This window comes from Bubalus bubalis, chromosome 6 (assembly GCF_019923935.1).
Source record: "Bubalus bubalis isolate 160015118507 breed Murrah chromosome 6, NDDB_SH_1, whole genome shotgun sequence".
Classification (NCBI taxonomy): Eukaryota; Metazoa; Chordata; class Mammalia; order Artiodactyla; family Bovidae; genus Bubalus; species Bubalus bubalis.
The window spans coordinates 20,443,145-20,461,763 of NC_059162.1; the positions used below are offsets into that span (position 1 = coordinate 20,443,145).

Below are 18,619 nucleotides of genomic sequence, written 5' to 3' on the forward strand. Positions count from 1 at the left end.
AGAAAAAACATTGAAGACAGAATTAAAACCAGAAGAAATCTGAAGTCATGCTGCTGTACCACAAGGGGGCAATGTTTGAACACTACTGATGTGGAGAGGTAGGAGGTGAGGCAGTCTGCTCTTGTTAAATCTGAGAGGGCTCCAGTCAGGGTCAGGAGAGGTGACTACCCTTTGCATTCTACAGGGGTTGGCGCTAACTCTCTTTGTACTAGCAGGCATGACTGTCAGGGGACCAATGTCAGAAAAAACACAACAGGAGAGGAAGCAGAGCAGCTAGTCAGCTGCCCCAGCTCTCACCTGGAAGTGCCTGCGGAGGACAGGGAGGGGTGGCAGTCAGAACCTCCACCTGGAGTCTCTTTTGAGTACTATAGGGCAATGATTCTCAAATGTTATCAGGCATCAGAATCACCCGCAGGGCTTTAGACTGCTGGGCTCCAACCTCAATTTCCAATTCAGAAGGTCTAAAGTAGGTCTAAAACTTACATTTCAAGCTGTTTTTCAGGTGATGCTGCTGATCTGAAGATGGCATTTTGAGAACCACCACTGTAGGTTTTTCTGGCTTTCTCTTAACACTCCCCCATTCCCTCTTTCCTACCATCCATCTACTGCTTTCATGTATACCAACCCTCCATTAGCTTCCTTTAGGAAAACTAAAGAAAAGACAAAACAGGGGTAAATGTTAGACTGTCTTAAAGATTCTTTTGGGGAAGGGTTTCAGCTCTCTACTACTCTGGTTGATGGGTGTTTCAGAAGTGGAACTTACTCCAAATACATACATGCTTCCTCTCCCTTTACTGAACTGCCTGCCAACATTTGGAAGGCAGTTCAGTAAAGAGGAATAGATCCTTTTCCAATCATAAGATCTTGCTTTGAGTTTCGTAAAAATTAGTTAGAACATGGGAGATATACTCTACTACATTTGAGAAAAATTTCCCACCTCAGACTGCTTTTTAAAAAATTACAGTAAAATATACAAAACATAAAATGTACCATAATTGATCATTTAAGCATACAATTCCATGGCATTAAGTACATTCACATTGTTGTGCAAGTTCTACCATCATCCTTCTCCAAACCTTTTCATCTCCCCAAACTGAAACTCATACTCATTAAACAATAATTTCCCATCCCCCTCCCGTCAAACCAGCCCTTGGCAACCAACATTCTATCCCTAGACTACTTTTTGACTCAGTTTGTCTTTTGACTTAATAAAAGAGAGTATCCACTGCTGACTAGTGGAATTGCTTCTTGCATATATGCGATTGAGTTTATTTTAAGAAAGGTAAATGGGATTGGAGGAAGAAAAGAGGTGCAGACAACTGCTAAGGGTTTTCATACTGGGCCTCCTATCCACGGGCCTCAGCAGCCCTGCCATGGATCCGCCCGATTCTTTCGCATCAAGAAGTTGATCTTGCGAGCCATTTCCATGTTGTAGATCCGCCGGCAGGTTTCATAGCTTTCCCTCTGTCGTCGACGGCAAGGCTTCTCATAATACCGACGTCGCTTTATGTCCTCAATGAGCCCATCCATGGTAAGGATTCTGTATAAGGACAGGCAATAAAGTTAGAGGCTTAGGCTCATTGTTATTCTTTTCCAGTTTCACAATGATCAGAAGTCAACTGACCAAACAATTGGTATCTATAAAAATGATAGTGTGCAATGGTGACAATACAGCATTCACTGCCTACATACACAGGCCAGGCCCCAAGCAGTAATACGCGGGAAACAAAAACAGGCAATTAATTACACAGTCCTTGTTCTGGGGGAGTTTATCGTCATTATCATGTTCTCAACCATTTTTATTTCCTACCACAACACACCTGAGAGAGATGGCAGTGGCAGGGGGTCTCAACCATTTCAGAATCTTCAAATGGGATGTCATTTGCAGTAGGAAGAAAATAACTAGAGGTGATTCCTACCTGGTCCTTAAGAGGAGAATGTAGTTCCAACCCCTACTGTGTTTAAGAGATGATGCAGCTCAATTATGAACAATTATGAAATCTCTGGGCCTACTTCATACAGGGAAAGAAGAGGCCCTTATCACACCAGTGATACAGATAGAAGCATCAAAATAAGAGCCTCAACCATGTTTTTCCCATGTACCACATGCTCCAACCACACATCTGACTACTCCCTGAACACACGTTAATAGCGAATCTTTTTAAGTGTTCATAGGAGCTTTTTTTTTTTTTAATACCAGGTCTTTACTCAGGGCTGCTTCCTCAGCCTAGAATGCCATCCGCGGCTCCAAACTGCCAACCTTCGAGGTTTTCCATGTTTTTTTTTCCCCTTGGGAGATTTTCCACATCTTTCTGATGCCAAATCCAGATACCATCTCTCCACAAACCTTTCTCATCTTAGACAGAAGATAATTTGTTTTGTTGAACACCTATGTACAGATTATTTCATTTTGCCATTCTGTTAGTTATTTATACAGATGTCTCTCTCCTTAGACTGAAAACCCCTGAGGGCATAAAGTGTGTTTTATTCATCTTAATTTAGCTCAGGTTTTTTTCCTGCCCACCTAACTACTTCAACAGTTCCTCTTGCTGGCTTCATAACATGCATACCTCAAAATCACCTTTTTGTTCTCACTGAGCCAAGAAGACACAGGGGTTATTCTATAACTTACCTTATCCCGAGGCTCCTGAGAGCTCTGGCTCCAATCTGCAATTTGTCCCTCCCTCTCAACCCATCATCAGCTGGTCCTGAGAAGTCTGGAGGCACCTGCCCTCCAATCTTGCATTGTTTACATGACCCCATTCCTGCCTACTCTTTCCTTTCATTACACGTAAAAAGTCAGTCAGAAACACAACTGGAGATGGCTAGGTCGGTAAAGAATCCGCCTGCAATGCAGGAAACCTTGGTTCGATCCCTGGGTTGGGAATATCCCCTAGAGGAGGGCATGGCAACCCACTCCAGTATTCTTGCCTGGAGAATTCCCATGGACAGAGGAGCCTGTGGGCTATAGTCCATGGGGTCACACAGAGTCATACATGACTGAACAACTAAGCACATAATTAGAGGGGAGACAGAAGAAGCAGGAAATAAGAGAAACTACCTGTTCCTTCTGCTCAGTGAGAAACCCTATGTATCGCTGCTGTGTTATACCAGAAGCCCAAGGTAACAATAATAGATTGAACATGAGCTTGAAAAGATTTGAGCTTTGGGTACATTACTAATGTGAATAGACATGGGCACCACTGTCCTTTGGGATCTTTTACACTCCTGCTGATTTATAAGATCAGTTTGTCTAGGTTTTAATGGCAGGGAGATGGGAGGTGAGGGAACTGTCTCAAACTCCCAGCGGTGGAAGGAGCAGATAATTCGGGTTCTATTGAAAACACAGTCATGCCCAGAAGTGGATCCAACACTAGAGTTGTACAGTAGAAAAGCAGGGCACCAAAGACTCAATACCTTTGCCCACAGAGGGTCTCCAATGCTGGCTTTCTTCCTCATCTTACCCTTAAATGTTGGTATCACTCCAGATTCTGACTGTAAATTTCCTCCTTTTTGGTTCTACATGATTCCCTTAAACTATAACATGGGCCTCAACCCTGATGCACAACAGAATCATCTCCTTAAGAGCCTTTAAAAAGCATTCACGTCTGGGTCCCATTCCTCAGAGATTCTGATTTAATTGGTCTACAGTGGGGTTATATACTGGGTATATTTTAAAAGACCCCACAGGTAATTCTAATGTACAGCCACACTTGAGAACTGACCCAGACACTGCTGACTCTTAAATCGTTATCTCTAGTTCCAGGCTTAAGAGCTAGGCCAATGCTTCCAATTGCCTTAAACCTCACAAAAAACAAACTTATTATCTCCAACTAAAATTCATTCTTCCTCCTCTATACTCTATCTGTTAATGGCATCATCAGTTACTCAAGCTAAAATCTCATGTTCCTGGACTAGGACTTCTTTTCTTGCTACACCCACATTTACAGTATCTTATAAATTCTATAACCTGAAATAGTTCTTAGACCTCTTCCTTCTCTCTCTTCCTATGGCTACAGCTCTAATTATGATCCTTATCTTACACCTGTACTGAAATAATCACCTAACTGGTCATTTAATCAACAAGTATTTATGAAATATCAACTCTATACCAGATACTGCATTAAACGCTGAAGATAGAAAACAAACTTCGATATGGTTTCCTACCCTTGTGGTCTAGTAAAGACAAAAGAATTACAATAGAGTGTGACAGATGCAAAGATAAGGGAAATATTGTTATAGAAGCCCACAGGAGAGGACTTGAGCATAAGGTGGTTATGAAAGCTTCCTAAAGGATACTTTATTTGAATTGTGAAGGATAAACAGGTTGCCCTATTTCCATTCTCTTTCCCTACACCAATTATTGTCCTAAAACATAAATCAGAGCATGTCACTCTGATGTTAAAAAAAGAAAAATTGTTCCCAATAAACAAAATAGTCTAACCCAGTGGTTCCCACTTGTTTGCACATTAGAGATCTTTTAAAAATCCAAATCCTGGGGATCTTTTAAAAATTCCAAATCCTAGGCCACACTCCAGGCCAATTAAATTACAAGTAGGGAGGGACATGAGCAGGGTTTGTTAAGTTCCCCTAGTAACTGCAAAGTGCACATTTGGGAACCACTAGTCTAAGCTCAAAGCCCTAAACAACTGAGCTTCATCCTCCCTTTCTCTCTAGCTTTATCTTTAATAACTTGCCCTAAAAAGCCTGTCTAGTCACACTGAACTATGTGTTTACTTCAAACACATTACATATCTAGTTTTTACATTTGTTCACAATCCTCCTTACAATGATTACTTTTTAAAAAAACTTAAAAAAAATTATTTATTTATTTATTTATGGCTGTGCTGGGTCCTCGTTGCTATGCTCAGGCCTTCTCTGGTTGTGGAAAGCAGGGGCCACTCTCTAGTCGTAGCACGTGGGTTTCTCACTGCAGTGGCTTCTTGTTGTGTACAGGCTCTAGGGCTCGAAGGCTTCAGTAGGTGCGGCATGTGGGCTCAACAGTTGTGGTACACGGGCTCAGTTGCCCCGAGGCATGTGGGATCCTCCCAGACCAGGGATCAAATCTGTGTACCCTGCATTGCGACACAGACACCTAACCACTGGACCACCAGGGAAGCCCCATCCCTTTCTTTTTCTGTTGTATAAAATGCTATTTATTCTTCAAAGGCGCAAACCAATGGGTAACAACTTTTGTAAATTGATACAGGAGAAATTAATCATGCCTTCCCTCTGTTCCCAAAGCACAGTGGTTCTCAAACTAAAGTTTGAGACTCATGCAAGAGCCACCTAGAAAACTTGTTAAAACACAGATTGCTGGGACTTTCCTGGTGGTCCAGTGGTTAAGAATCTGCCTGCCAATGCAGGGGACATGGGGTTCAATCCCTGGTCCGGGAAGCGGGGAAACTAAGCCTGTGAGCCACAACTACTGAAGCCTGCAAGTCCTAGAGCCCATGCTCTGCAACAAGGTAAGTCACCACATGAGAAGCTGTGCACCGCACCTAGGGAGCGGCCCCCACCTGCAGCAACTAGAGAAAGCCCACATGCAGCAACAGACACCCAGTGCAGCCCCAAATAAATAATGTTTAAAAATTAAAAACCCTGCAGATCGCTATGTCACCTCCAGTTTTTGACTTCATACAGGTCTAAGGTGGAGCCTAAGAATTTGCATTTCTAACAAGCTCTCAGGTGATGTTGCAGCTGATGGTCCAGGGAGAACCAATGCCACAGCACACTGTTAAAACACTGATCAGACAGTGTATTTGGACATGTTTGGTTTAATTTTAAAATCTCCCTTACTGGGCTGTGTGCTTTCTAAGGTTACAGATTAAGTCTTTCATTTTTGCATTTAATATAATACTTGGCAAAGAGCAAATATCAGTAAATGTATGACAAAAATGAATCCTCTAGGTCAGGGGCCCTCAACCCCTGGTCCAGTCCAAAGCCTGTTAGGAAACCAGGCAGCAAAGCAGATGAGCAGCAGATAAGCAGGCAAAGCTTCAACTGCTACTCCTCATTGCTTGAATTACCGCCTGACCCATCCCCCCACCCCAGTCTGTGGGAGTTTTCCACGAAACTGGCCCCTGGGGCCAAACAGGTTGGGCAGTGCTGCTCTAAGTGACTGACAAATGTCCACAGCTCAAGGGATTAAGTTACTTTATAACAGACACAGTTCTTGGGAGTATTAGCTCAGAAGGCCACAACATTACCTTTACTAAAATGGCATGTTAGAGTTTAGATAGCATTTTCACATCCATGATCCTAATCATAATTCTATGAAACTGATTAAAACGTCATCTTTTTTTTCTTGGCTGCACTGTGCTGCGTTCGAGATCTTACCACTGGACCACCAGGGAAGTCCCCAGCATCTCTTTACAGGTTAGAAAACTGAAGTTCAGTGAGGCTGACCCGCCCAAGATCATGAAATGGAGCTAGAAGTAGAATTCAGGTCTTTAGTGCAGTGCTTTATAACAGCACTCTGCTTCTCCAATAAAAACCACGGAGGTTCAAAAGACAAATTACTGCGGTGCCCACAGGCAAAGAGAAAATAAAAGAGGAAAAAGCTGAGCCAGACTCTTTAATTAGAGTAAAAAGATGTAAGCGAAGAAGACATGGCACACTAAGGGAAAGCCATTGATCCAAACAACTAAGTATTAATTTCTGTCTAGGCTTTGTTTGGGCTTCCCTGGTGGCTCAGTGGTAAAGAATCCACTCATCAATGCAGGAGATGCAGGTTCAATCCCTGGTGTGGGAAGATACTCTGGAGAAGAAAATAGCAACCCACTCCAGTATTCTTGCCTGGGAAATCTTATGGACAGAGGAGCCTGGCGGGCTGCAGTCCATGGGGTTGCAAAGAGTCAGTCATGACTGAGTAACACTACACTTTCACATGAAAAGAACAGAGACCCTAGATATGACTTTACCTAGGAAGAGGAGCCTACTGGAATGACAAGGACAGTTTAAAAGTACTATGAAAGAGAACTGCAAAAGGAAGAGTTGGGAAACAGACTCAGGTATCCTACTGGAGTTTCGAAAGAGTTCTGAAACAGACAAAAGTGATCATCTTATCAAGTAAATGCCTGTGTGGTCAGGCAGAAAAGAAAAACAAGAAAAAAGTATCAAAGGCATAAAAGAATAGAGGAAGGGGAAAAAAAATGAAAAGATCGGTGCCCCCTAACATAATGATGGGGTTGCTAAATGGTATTCCTTGGATGGTTCTATTTCCAAAACACCTATCAAATAAATTCCAAGGTGCCAGGTGAGGATTTCCTTCCTCACCCTGCACTTTCTGCTGCTGCTGCTAAGTCGCTTCAGTCGTGTCCGACTGTGCGACCCCATAGATGGCAGCCCACCAGGTTCCCCCATCCCTGGGATTCTCCAGGCAAGAACACTGGAGTAGGTTGCCATTTCCTTCTCCAATGCATGAAAGTGAAAAGTGAAAGTGAAGTCGCTCAGTCGTGTCTGACTCTTAGCGACCCCATGGACTGCAGCCCACCAGGCTCTTCCATCCATGAGACTTTCCAGGCAAGAGTACTGGAGTGGGGTGCCACTGCCTTCTCCGCTGCACTTTCTAGTTATCCTGAAAATAGCCCTGATTATCCTCAAATGTTCCAGAACCCCTACAGTAAAGGCATCTACTTATTTCTAATAAACAAGGATGCAAGAAGAGCTTTGTAGAACTTATGAAGTAAATAGAAGTAATGATGCTTCTGCTTCCACAGGTAGTTCAAGGACTAGCAGACCAAGAGGCTCACAGTAAACAGATCAGCCTGGAGTTTGGGTGCCTGGCAACGTAACACTGCAGGACAGTCAGCTTCCAGTTTCAGTGAAATTCAACAGATTATGTAAAAGGAGCTAAGCTGCCCGAGCTGGAGGAATTTGAGGGCGGCAGACCCACGTCACTGTAGCCAGCCTATGTCAGGACAAGCGTGTACACAGGACGACTCAATGGGCCCAGAAGCTCTCCTACCAGGAATAAAAGGGGTCAACCGGGCACACTTCCAGAGTACTTGACTTTCCTTACTTGGGGGCCAGCCAATCATGCAGGGCTTCCTAGCAACCCCCAGTCTCCATCTCTTCATCTCAGGGCACCAACGAGGGCCCTTGGTTATATAACAAGCGTTCTGTGGTGATCTCACTGGACGGACACAAACTATTTTCTTTGTAAGACTACATTTGTGTTCTAAACATGCTAAAGCTTTAACCACCTTCCTTTCTTCTCATGTGTTGTCGTATCTATTGCTGTAATTAAACTGCAGAATATGCAACTTATTATCAAAAATATGAGAAAAATAAGAAGCCGGAATTTAAGAGAGACATACAGAAAAGGCAGCTAAAGGACAAGAATACTGGAGTGGGTTTTGCCATTTCCTCCTCCAGGAGGGCGTTAGGAAGCATTACTACAAACAAAGCTAGTGGAGGTGATGGAATTCCAGCTGAGCTATTTAAAATCCTAAAAGGTGATGCTGTTAAAGTGCTGCACTCAGTGTCAGCAAATTTAGAAAAGGCAGCAGTGGTCACGGGACTGGAAAAGGTCAGTTTTCATTCCAATCCCAAAGAAGGGCAATGCCAAAGAATGTTTAAACTACTGTACAATTTAACATGCAAGCAAGGTAATACTCAAAATCCTTCAAGCTAGGCTCCAGCAGTACATGAACCAAGAACTTCCAGATATACAAGCTGGGTTTTGAAGAGGCAAAGGAACCAGAGATCAAATTGCCAACATTTGCTGGATCATAGAGAAACCAAAGAAATTCCAGAAAGCGTCTACTTCTGCTTCATTGACTATATATGCTAAAGCCTTTGACTGTGTGGATCATAATGAACTGTGGAAAATTCTTAAAGAGTTGGGAATACCAGACCACCTTACCTGTCTTGTGAGAAACCTGTATTTGGGGTCAAGAGTTAGAGCCTTACATGGAACAACTGGCTGGTTCAAAATTGCGAAAGGAGTACAACAAGGCTGTATACTGTCACCCTGTTTATTTAACTTATATGCAGAGTACATTCCACAACATGCCAGGCTAGATGAAACATAAGCTGGAATCAAGATTGCCAGGAGAAATATCAACAACCTCAGATATGCAGATGACACCACTCGAATGGGAGAAAGTGAAGAAGAACTAAAGAGCTTCTTGATGAAGGTGAAAGAGGGGACTGAAAAAGTTGGCTTAAAACTCAACATTCAAAAATCTAAGATCGTGGCATCTGGTCCCATCACTTCATGGCAAATAGAAGAGAAAAAATATGGAAGCAGTGACAGATTTTCTTTTCTTGGGCTCCAAAATCATTGTGAATGGTGACTGCAGCCATGAAATTAAGATGCCTGCCCCTTGGAAGGAAAGCTATGACAAACCTGCTGCTGCTGCTGCTGCTGCTGCTAAGTCACGTCAGTCGTGTCCGACTCTGTGTGACCCCATAGATGGCAGCTCCCCCGTCCCTGGGATTCTCCAGGCAAGAGCACTGGAGTGGGTTGCCATTTCCTTCTCCAATGCATGAAAGTGAAAAGGGAAAGTGAAGTCGCTCAGTCGTGTCTGACTCTTAGCGACCCCATGGACTGCAGCCTACCAGGCTCCTCCCTCCATGGGATTTTCCAGGCAAGAGTACTGGAGTGGGGTGCCACTGCCTTCTCCGATGACAAACCTAGACAGGTATTAAAAAGGAAAGACATCACTTTGCCAACAAAAGTCCGACTAGTCAAAGCTATGGTTTTTCCAGCAGTCATGTACAAATGTGAGAATTGGATAAAGAAGACAGAGTGCTGAAGAATTGATGTTTTTGAACTGTGGTGCTGGAGAAGACTCTTGAGAGTCCTTTGGAAAACAAGTAGATCAAACCAGTCAATCCTAAAGGAAATCAACCCTAACTATTCATTGGAAGGATTGATGCTAAAGCTCCAATACTTTGGTTACCTGATGTGAAGAACTGACCCATTGGAAAAGACCCTGACACTAGGAAAGACTTGAAGGCAAAAGGAGAAGAGGGCAGCAGAGGATAAGATGGTTAGATAGCATCACTGACTCAATGGATAAGAATTTGAGCAAACTCCAGGATACAGTGAAGGACATGGAAGCCTGGTGTGTTACAGTCCATGGAGTTGCAAAGAGAGAGACATGGTTTATTGACTGAACAACAACAAAACCTATCTAAATTCACCAAAATAAATCATACAGAAAAAAACTTATAGGGAGAGGTCAGAAAAAGGGTGAGGTAATCTGAAAGACTTTCCTTCCCCAAATTCATCATTTCATCTCACTAGCTAATTAGCTACAGAATCTGTAAAGATATTCACTTAGTGCTTCCAGTGTAAGAGCAGAGATCATTAGACATCTCAACCTTCCCACAGACATGCCACTTAAAGGTCTGAAATAGAAGAGTCTAGAATGAGCAGTTATAGAGAAACATGAAATAGGATTATCTTACTTGCCCTGTTATCCTTTCAACTTAAGTGAAAGTACAGTGGGAATAGCTTCTACGCAAGGATATGACTGGCATGTTCAGACACCATAAGAGGTAAAGAGGCTGACTTTTTTAAAAGACATACAAATCATCTTGAGCCTGCAACTGCTTCTCAATCACACAGCTTCTGACAGCATCTTTGTCTTCACCTACTATGGTCTTCTGCCCTCCACACTTAGAACTCTCTGCTCTGCTAAGAAGTAGTTCTCTTTCATTTATCTTCTCAGTCCCCAAGAACCCCACCTACATTTAAACCTAATCATATAAGGATTCTTAACTGGAGAATGACTGCCATAGGTCTCCTCATTTCCACAGAAGCTAGTAAGTAATCTATAACATGGAGCAAAGAACACTGCACTAGAAAAATGTGTGTGTTTTATACTCCTTTCAACCATTCAATAATTGTAACCCAAGGAATATAACTTAATCTTCCCAGGCTTCTCTTACTTCTTTAATAAAGCAACCACCTTAGTGGCCTTAAGGCAGAAGATCAGCTCATGTATTATCTCTTTCATATAATTCAATTCAACAAGCATTTGTTTCTCCAAACTCTGCTTCACTGGGGAGAGAAAATGATAAATGAAAGTCAAAATCCTTAAAACTAGTGATAAGAGCAGATTAATGAACTATTTTCTTTAGAAAACATAACTTTATTAGGGATCAGCCTAGCATTCAAAACCTTTCAATACAGCTCCTCCACTTCAGCCAGTTTATTTCCATGTTTTTGCTTATGTTATAACTTATTCTCTGAACCTGTTTCAGTTTTCCATCACTTGCTTGCTCCTTTAAGATCCCAAATCTGAGTTCACCTTTTCCATTAGCCTTGTCCCACACCAATCTCTCGCTCAGCTTTCCATGTATCATGTACTACATTCCTGCTCACTAGCAATTTTATAACTTGGTTTTCCCTTTGGGCTCTTTCCTAAAGTCTTGATAGAATTCAGGTTCATCATCAAAGGAATGATTGTGGATGAACATGCCTCACACTGTTAGCATTGGGGAAGAACTTTATTTTTAAGACAGTAAACTGAGGGACTGAGAAGTTTCAAGACTGTGAACACCTGGGCTGGCACTGGTTAGAAACAACCTCACTTTGCCATCAAAGGTCCAAATAGTCAAAGCTATGGTTTTTCCAGTAGTCATGTAAGGATGTGAGAGTTGGGCCATAAAGAAGGTTGAGCGTTGAAGAACTGACGCTTTTGAATTCTACTGGAGAAGGCTCCTGAGTGTCCCTTGGACAGCAAGGAGATCGAACCAGTCAATCCTAAAGGAAATCAACCCTGAATATGCATTGGAAGGACTGATGCTGAAGCTGAAGCTCCAATACTTTGGCCACCTGAGGCAAAGAGCTGACTCACTGGGAAGACTCACTCATCAGTCTTCCCACTGATGTTGGGAAGACTGAGAGTAGGAGGAGAAGAGGGTGACAGAGAATGAAATGGTTGGATGGCGTCACCGAATCAATGGACATGAGTTTGAGCAAACTGCAGGAGAGAGTGAAGGACAGGGAAGCCTGGCATGCTGCAGTCCATGGGGTCGAAAAGTCAGGCACGATTGAGCAACTGATCAACAGCAAATGACAGAGGGAGGGACAGAATAACCACCCCACTTCTCAAGAGAGTTGGCCTAGTCGTGATTCTGGTCCCCAACCAGTTACCTGTTTAGAGTCCTGTATGCACCTTCCACGTTCCCTTCTTGTACCATCACAGTCCTGGCAATGAACTTCAGATGTTTTGCCATGACCTTGGATTTAAGTCTTCAATCTGCAGGACCTAAAGTACGATGGAGAATGGGGAAGTTAAGTATAGAGACCCACTAAGAAGGAGAAACACAATAGAATACAGAACCGCGTGGCTTATTTAGGGTCTGGAAATGCAACGGACTCAGAACAGGAGACTGGGACACGTGCAAGACCTCATATCCTGGAAGGTACATGTGACTCGTTATCAAGATTCCCCCGCTCTCTTTGCCAATACAAATCCTGCCACAGGGAAGAAACGAGACAGTAGCAGGGTGTACCGACGGAGATTTATTTGGCCAGGCACGGAAGAACCGGGACGCGCCGCGGGCGCCCCCTCCCTCTCCTAATTACCGCAAAAGTTCCCAGGATGGTTTGGGGCGGCAATTGGGCAGTTTCTCTGTGCTTCGGAAAGGTGGCAACTGCGCGGAATCTCCGCCTCCCGCCACACCCGCCTTATTTTCACCTCCCAGTAGGAGACCCTCACCCCTTAGTACCCAGCCAACTGGAAGCGCGCCCCAACAGGAAGCGGAAGTTGCGTCATCGCATGGGGACAACGAAGCCGAAAAGGAAGAGACGCTACGTAGAAACCATGGCAACCTTCTGGCCGGGGTAGGGGGTTTTTCGGTTCCGTCAGCCACTGCCAACCCCCGGGCCAGCACTCTACAGCTGGCAAAGCAAAGTACTTGTTGCCTTATGTTGTCCCAAAACAGATTCTTCGCTTTCTCGCGGAGTCACGGTCCTTTGGCCTCTGAGGTCAGCCCGATTCTGTACCCTTTAATCCTATTAAATCTTTTTTTTTCCCCCTTCCAGTTGAAGTAGAGTTGATTTAAAATGTTGTGCCAATCTCTGCCGTAATCCTATTAAACCTTAAATAGATATTTAATCTATTTCTTTTTCCGGACGGAAAATGAGAGAAATAGGCGAAGCTTCCTGGCATGGTTCCTGTTTTCACAAAGGACACAGATTCTTTGAGAGCTGCTCTCAGGGTGGAAGGGGCTTCCATGGTGGCTCAGTGGTAAAGAATCCACCTGCCAATGCAGGAGACCCGAATTCGATCCCTGGGTGGGGAAGATCCTCTGGAGAAGGAAATGGCAACCCACTCCACTATGTATCCTTTACTGGGAAATCCCATGCACAGAGGAGCCTGGCGCATTACTACCTACAGTCCATGGGGGCGGGGGTGGGGGCGGGGGTGGGGGCGGGGGTGGGGTGGTGGGTGGTCACAAAAGAATAGGACACAACGTAGCCAACTGCGGATGGAAAACAGTTTTACACCCAAAAAACTAAGGGCAAGAAATGAAATAACATACTATCAGTTTCCTATATCACCATCTCCCTAGACATTTCACTAAACAAAGTGGAATCACTAAAGAATCAGAAAACTCATCTAAAGGATTTAGGATCAGACTCTTTTATGACAGCTTATATCCCATTTGTCTCCTAGTGAGATTTAGTAGAAATAATTTTTTTTAATTTTTCCTCATTGTGGAACCAGCTTTCCTTTTATTCATATGTTATGTCTACATATATCTTATTTTATGGGTATTCATATAAGTTCAGATTTACTGGAAATGGCTACTGGAAAACAGTAGGGAAAGGCTCAAAAGAAGAAAACATGTCAACCAGGTACTTGTGCAATACCGTTCTTTGGGTAACTCCCCTGAAACACACAGGAACATACACAGAGACAGATGCATCCACATCAGTTATGCTAATAGGACTCACAAAAACTGAAGCCTGCCTTAAAGTAAGCCAGGTTCAAAGTAACCAAAATAGAGTTAGTCTGGGACATGATTATGCTTATCAACAAACTTTTATGGAGTGCCTACTTTGTGTCATCCCACTACCTCTTATTTACTTATTATTACTTTTGGTTGGCTTCCCTGATAGCTCAGTTGGTAAAGAATCCACCTGCAGTCCAGGAGACCTCAGTTCCATTTCTGGGTTGGGAAGATCCTCTGTAGAAGGGAAAGGTTACCCACTCCAGTATTCTGGCCTAGAGAATTCCCTGAGTTGGACACGACTGAGCGACTTTAAGCTCAACATTCAGAAAACTAAGATCATGGCATCTGGCCCCATCACTTCATGGGAAATAGATGGGGAAACAGTGGAAACAGTGTCACACTTTATTTTTGGGGGCTCCAAAATCACTGCAGATGGTGACTGCAGCCATGAAATTAAAGACGCTTACTCCTTGGAAGGAAAGTTATGACCAACCTAGATAGCATATTAAAAAGCAGAGATATTACTTTGCCAACAAAGGTTCGTCTAGTCAAGGCTATGGTTTTCCCAGTGGTCATGTATGGATGTGAGAGTTGGACTGTGAAGAAGGCTGAGCGCGGAAGATGCTTTTGAACTGTGGTGTTGGAGAAGACTCTGGAGAGTCCCTTGGACTGCAAGGAGATCCAACCAGTCCATCCTAAAGAAGATCAGTCGTGGGTGCTCATTGGAAGGACTGATGCTAAAGCTGAAACTCCAATACTCTGGCCACCTCATGCAAAGAGTCGACTCATTGGAAAAGACCCTGATGCTGGGAGGAATTGGGGGCAGGAGGAGAAGGGGACGACAGAGGATGAGATGGCTGGATGGCATCACTGACTCGATGGACATGAGTTTGAGTGAACTCCGAGAGTTGGTGATGGACAGGGAGGCCTGGTGTGCTGTGATTCATGGGGTCGCAAAGAGTCAGACATGACTGAGCAACTGAACTGAACTGAACTGAGCGACTTTGACATCACATTCACGACTGCGCTATGTTTTTGTTCCTGCATGTAGGTTTTCTCTAGTTGCAGTGAGCAGGGGTTACTCTTCATTGTGGTGCTTGGCTTCTCATTGCAGTGGCCTCCCCTGATGCAGAGCACAGGCTCTAGGAGCATGAGCTTCAGTAGTTGCGGCATATTAGTTGCTACAACTAATGAGTTGTAGCATTAGTTGTAGCTTTCCAGCCCTAGAGTGTTCAGGCTTCAGTATTTGTGGCAGGCAGGCTTAGTTGCTCTGCAGCATATGGAATCTTCCCTGACCAGGGATCAAACCCTTGTCCCTTGCATTGGCAGGCATATTCTTATCCACTATACCACCTGGGAAGTTCCTCCACTGCCTCTTGAACTACCAAAACATAGTAAGTGTCCAAAAAGATAAATAGTACAACAAGGTAGCGTATGATAAATGCAAAATAAATTATATAGCCAGCAACATACTGTAGTAGAGAAACACTGGATTGAAAGTCAGGTGATCTGGATTCTATCAAAATTCTGATACTCATCAGGCATATGACCTTGAACAAGTCACTTAAATCAGTAGTCTGCAAAGTACTGCCTACAGGTCAAATCCAGCCCCATTCTTGTTTTTGTAAATAAACTTTATTGGGACTTCCCTGGTGGTCAAACTGGTTAAGAATCCGCCTGCCAATGTAGGGAACATGGGTTCGATCCCTGGTCTGGGAAGATTCCACATGCCTTGGAGGAACTAAGGCCATGCGCCTCAACTACTGAGCCTGAGCACTTAGAGCCCGTGTTCCCCAACAAGAGAAGCCACCACAACGAGAAGGCTGCGTACTGCAATGAAGAGCAACCCCCACTTGCCTCAACTAGAGAAACCCTGCTCACATCAATGAAGACCCAGACAGCCAAAAATAAATAAATCAAAAATTAAAAAAAAAACTTATTGGAACACAGTTCTGCTGTTTGTTTCTATATTAGGTATGACTGTTTGGGCTACAATGACAGCGCTGGGTAGTTGCAGCAAGAAGTATGGCCCACAAAGCATGTATCTTGCTTTGCTGACCACTTACTTAAACTCAGTCTGTTCCCTCATCTGTAAAATTGAACTAATATGTGCCTTCAATCACACATAATTTGTCATGGGAATCAAAAGGGATAACACGGAAAAATATTTTGAAAGAAAGGAAGAGGAAAAGTAGCATTTTTGAGAATCTTATATCAGGGTATTAGATACCAAACCGTGTACTAGGCAGTTTATATACCTCCCTTCATTTGATGGAGTAAAGGGCCAAAGCCTAAGCATATAGATCGTGTTTAATGGGGCGTGTTTAATGGGGCAAACAATTGAGAGGACTTGAGTTAGTCACTGAAAGAAGCGGAGGGCTTAGTTAACAGAGGGCGGAAAGGCTGGGCAAGGTGAGTGGCATGAACAAGAGTTTAGAGGCAAAAAGGCTTACAGTTTCTGGGAGCAAGCAACAACAAAACAGCATGGAACAGAGGGATCATGCATGGGAGCAGAGAGAGAAACAGAGGCCTTGACTTTGTTTTGGATTTTCTTCTCAAAATATCAGGGAGCCATTGAATAGGAAATGACACGCAAAGCATTGTTTCAGGAAAATTAATCTTTTTTTAAGTGAGAAGGGATTAGAGGTAAGAGAAACTATTGCTATAGCCAAGTTTTAGACCAAAGAGGTGGTGATGGAATGGAAAGGAAGAAACAGATTTTAAGAGCCATTCCAAATATAGAATAAAAAGGATTTGGTGACTAAATAGCACCAAATTTTAAACCTAGTTATCTAGAAAAATGATAGTACTATAGGCAGCATTAACAGAAGAAAAAGAGGCTGTAAAAAGGCAGAACAGGAAGAACACTAATTTGATTGGTCAACACTAGAAAAGGCATCAGACTGGAAAACAAGAGTCCTGTATGACACATTGTTTTGTCTTACACAAGCTACCTAAGTGTCCTCATTTATAAAATTACAAATGGTACCCTCTTGGGGCTTCTCTGATGGCTCAGAGGTAAAGAATCTGCCTGCCAATGCAGCAGACACGGGTTGGTCCCTGGGTTGGGAAGATCCTCTGGAGGAAGAAATGGGAACTCACTCCAGTATTCTTTCTTGGAGAATCCCATGGGCAGAGGAGCCTGGCAGGCTACAGTCCATAGGGTCACAAAGATTAGGACACAACTGAAGAGACTAATCACGCTCTCATGTCACCCTCTTGGCTCTAAAATGCTGAAACGTTTAATAAGTTTTAAGTATTAGTAATGAGTAAATGAAACTGTCCAGCAGAAATGTATACATTCAGTATGTCATCTCATGGGAAAGATTAAGACTGGAGAGGAAGCTTCAGAAGTCTTCTAAGTTGAGGTAATAATTAGAGCCATGAAGAAGATGAAAGCTTGAAATGAAAGAATATAGTTAAAGAGCCAAGGATTGAGCCTAAGGGAACACCCATACTCTGGAGTGGGCAGAAGTGAGGCTATTACGAGATATAGAAATTGTTGCCAGATAGGTAAGAGGAGAATTATGATAGTGTGCTGACATGGGATCCAAGGGAGAAGAGCTTCAGTAGGCACTACCAAGAGTGTCAAATGATACTGAGAGCACTGAGTACCTAGCCTTTGTAAAGCCCCTGGATCTAGCTATTGATTGGGTGGAAGCTACTTTATGATACTCAAATTCTGTAAGATCATTAGTGACTAAGAGGGTGCAGCGGAGGCTAGGCTGTAAGATTTAAGGATTATGTGATGGGAAGGAGTCAGAAAGAGTATGATTAGACTACTCTGTCAAGAATTAAAGAATAAAGAAAAGGGACTTCCCCTTAGCCACTGGTGGTCCAGTGGCTAAGAATCCACCTTTTAATGCGGAGGCCACAGATTCGATCCCTGGTTGGGGAACAAAGATCCCACAGGCTGCAGGGCAACTAAGCCTGCGCAATGAAGATCCCAGGTGCCACAAATGCATCCCTGGTGCAGCTAAATAAACACATACATAAATAAAAAGAATTACAGAAAAAAGACGGGAAAGAGGGCAATTAGAGTCAAGAGATATTTTCATGAAGAGGGTACCTGATCATACTTGCAGGAGGAAGAAAGAATAAATAAATCAATAACAATCGGAAGTTGCAAAGTAAAGAAGGGACAAGTGATTCAGCAGAAATTCCAGAGGTGAAAGGTAATCAAAAGCACAACTGGAGCAGTTTGCCTTAGAAGAGAGAGCATGTTGTCTGAAATAAAAGGAGACAATAATCTACTGAGAACAGAGTTGAGAAACAGGTGAAAGATGTACAATTAGCTATGAGAAATATGCTATGCAGCCAATATGCAATATAAGTAAAATGACAAGGTAGCCTGATACATCGCTAAGGCTGGGAGAGGACATGGTTGTGATGGAAACTGGGATAGATCAGAAAGAACAATACATGGAGAAGAGCAGAGCTAAGTAAATTCACAGACTTCACTTTTGTGGTCTGATGACACTGGGTAATGTACGTTTAGCAGCTGAAGCTTTTGAATAATGATTAGGCCCAGCATCTGAGAGGACTTACCATTCTGACAGTTCTAAGGCATCCCTTCCTCTTCAAAACTAGCAACCACGGTGGCTGTTCTGGCTTTGGTGTCCCTTTCCTGACAGCAGTACATTACATTATGCATTTATCCACAAGAATCAACAGCTCCCAGTGAAGCAAAGAGCTA

The 18,619-nt window shown here is 43.3% G+C and overlaps 1 protein-coding gene across 4 annotated transcripts; it reads right to left on the bottom strand.

Annotated features, from left to right (window-relative positions):
- Positions 1 to 1,241: 1,241 nt before the first annotated feature.
- On the bottom strand, positions 1,242 to 18,604 carry MRPS21 (mitochondrial ribosomal protein S21). Of its 4 annotated transcripts, none has more exons than XM_044944426.1 (3): positions 18,472 to 18,604; positions 12,116 to 12,230; positions 1,242 to 1,540 (listed from the first exon to the last, which is right to left on the bottom strand). In XM_044944426.1, the coding sequence occupies exons 2-3, from the start codon at positions 12,196 to 12,198 to the stop codon at positions 1,360 to 1,362; spliced, it is 264 nt and encodes an 87-aa protein (XP_044800361.1). In that variant the 5' UTR covers positions 12,199 to 12,230; positions 18,472 to 18,604; the 3' UTR covers positions 1,242 to 1,359. The 4 variants fall into 4 exon arrangements, with proteins under 4 accessions (XP_044800361.1, XP_006049292.1, XP_006049293.1 ...); XM_006049230.3 differs by lacking the exon at positions 18,472 to 18,604 and adding an exon at positions 12,684 to 12,827; XM_006049231.3 differs by lacking the exon at positions 18,472 to 18,604 and adding an exon at positions 12,694 to 12,824.
- Positions 18,605 to 18,619: the final 15 nt, after the last annotated feature.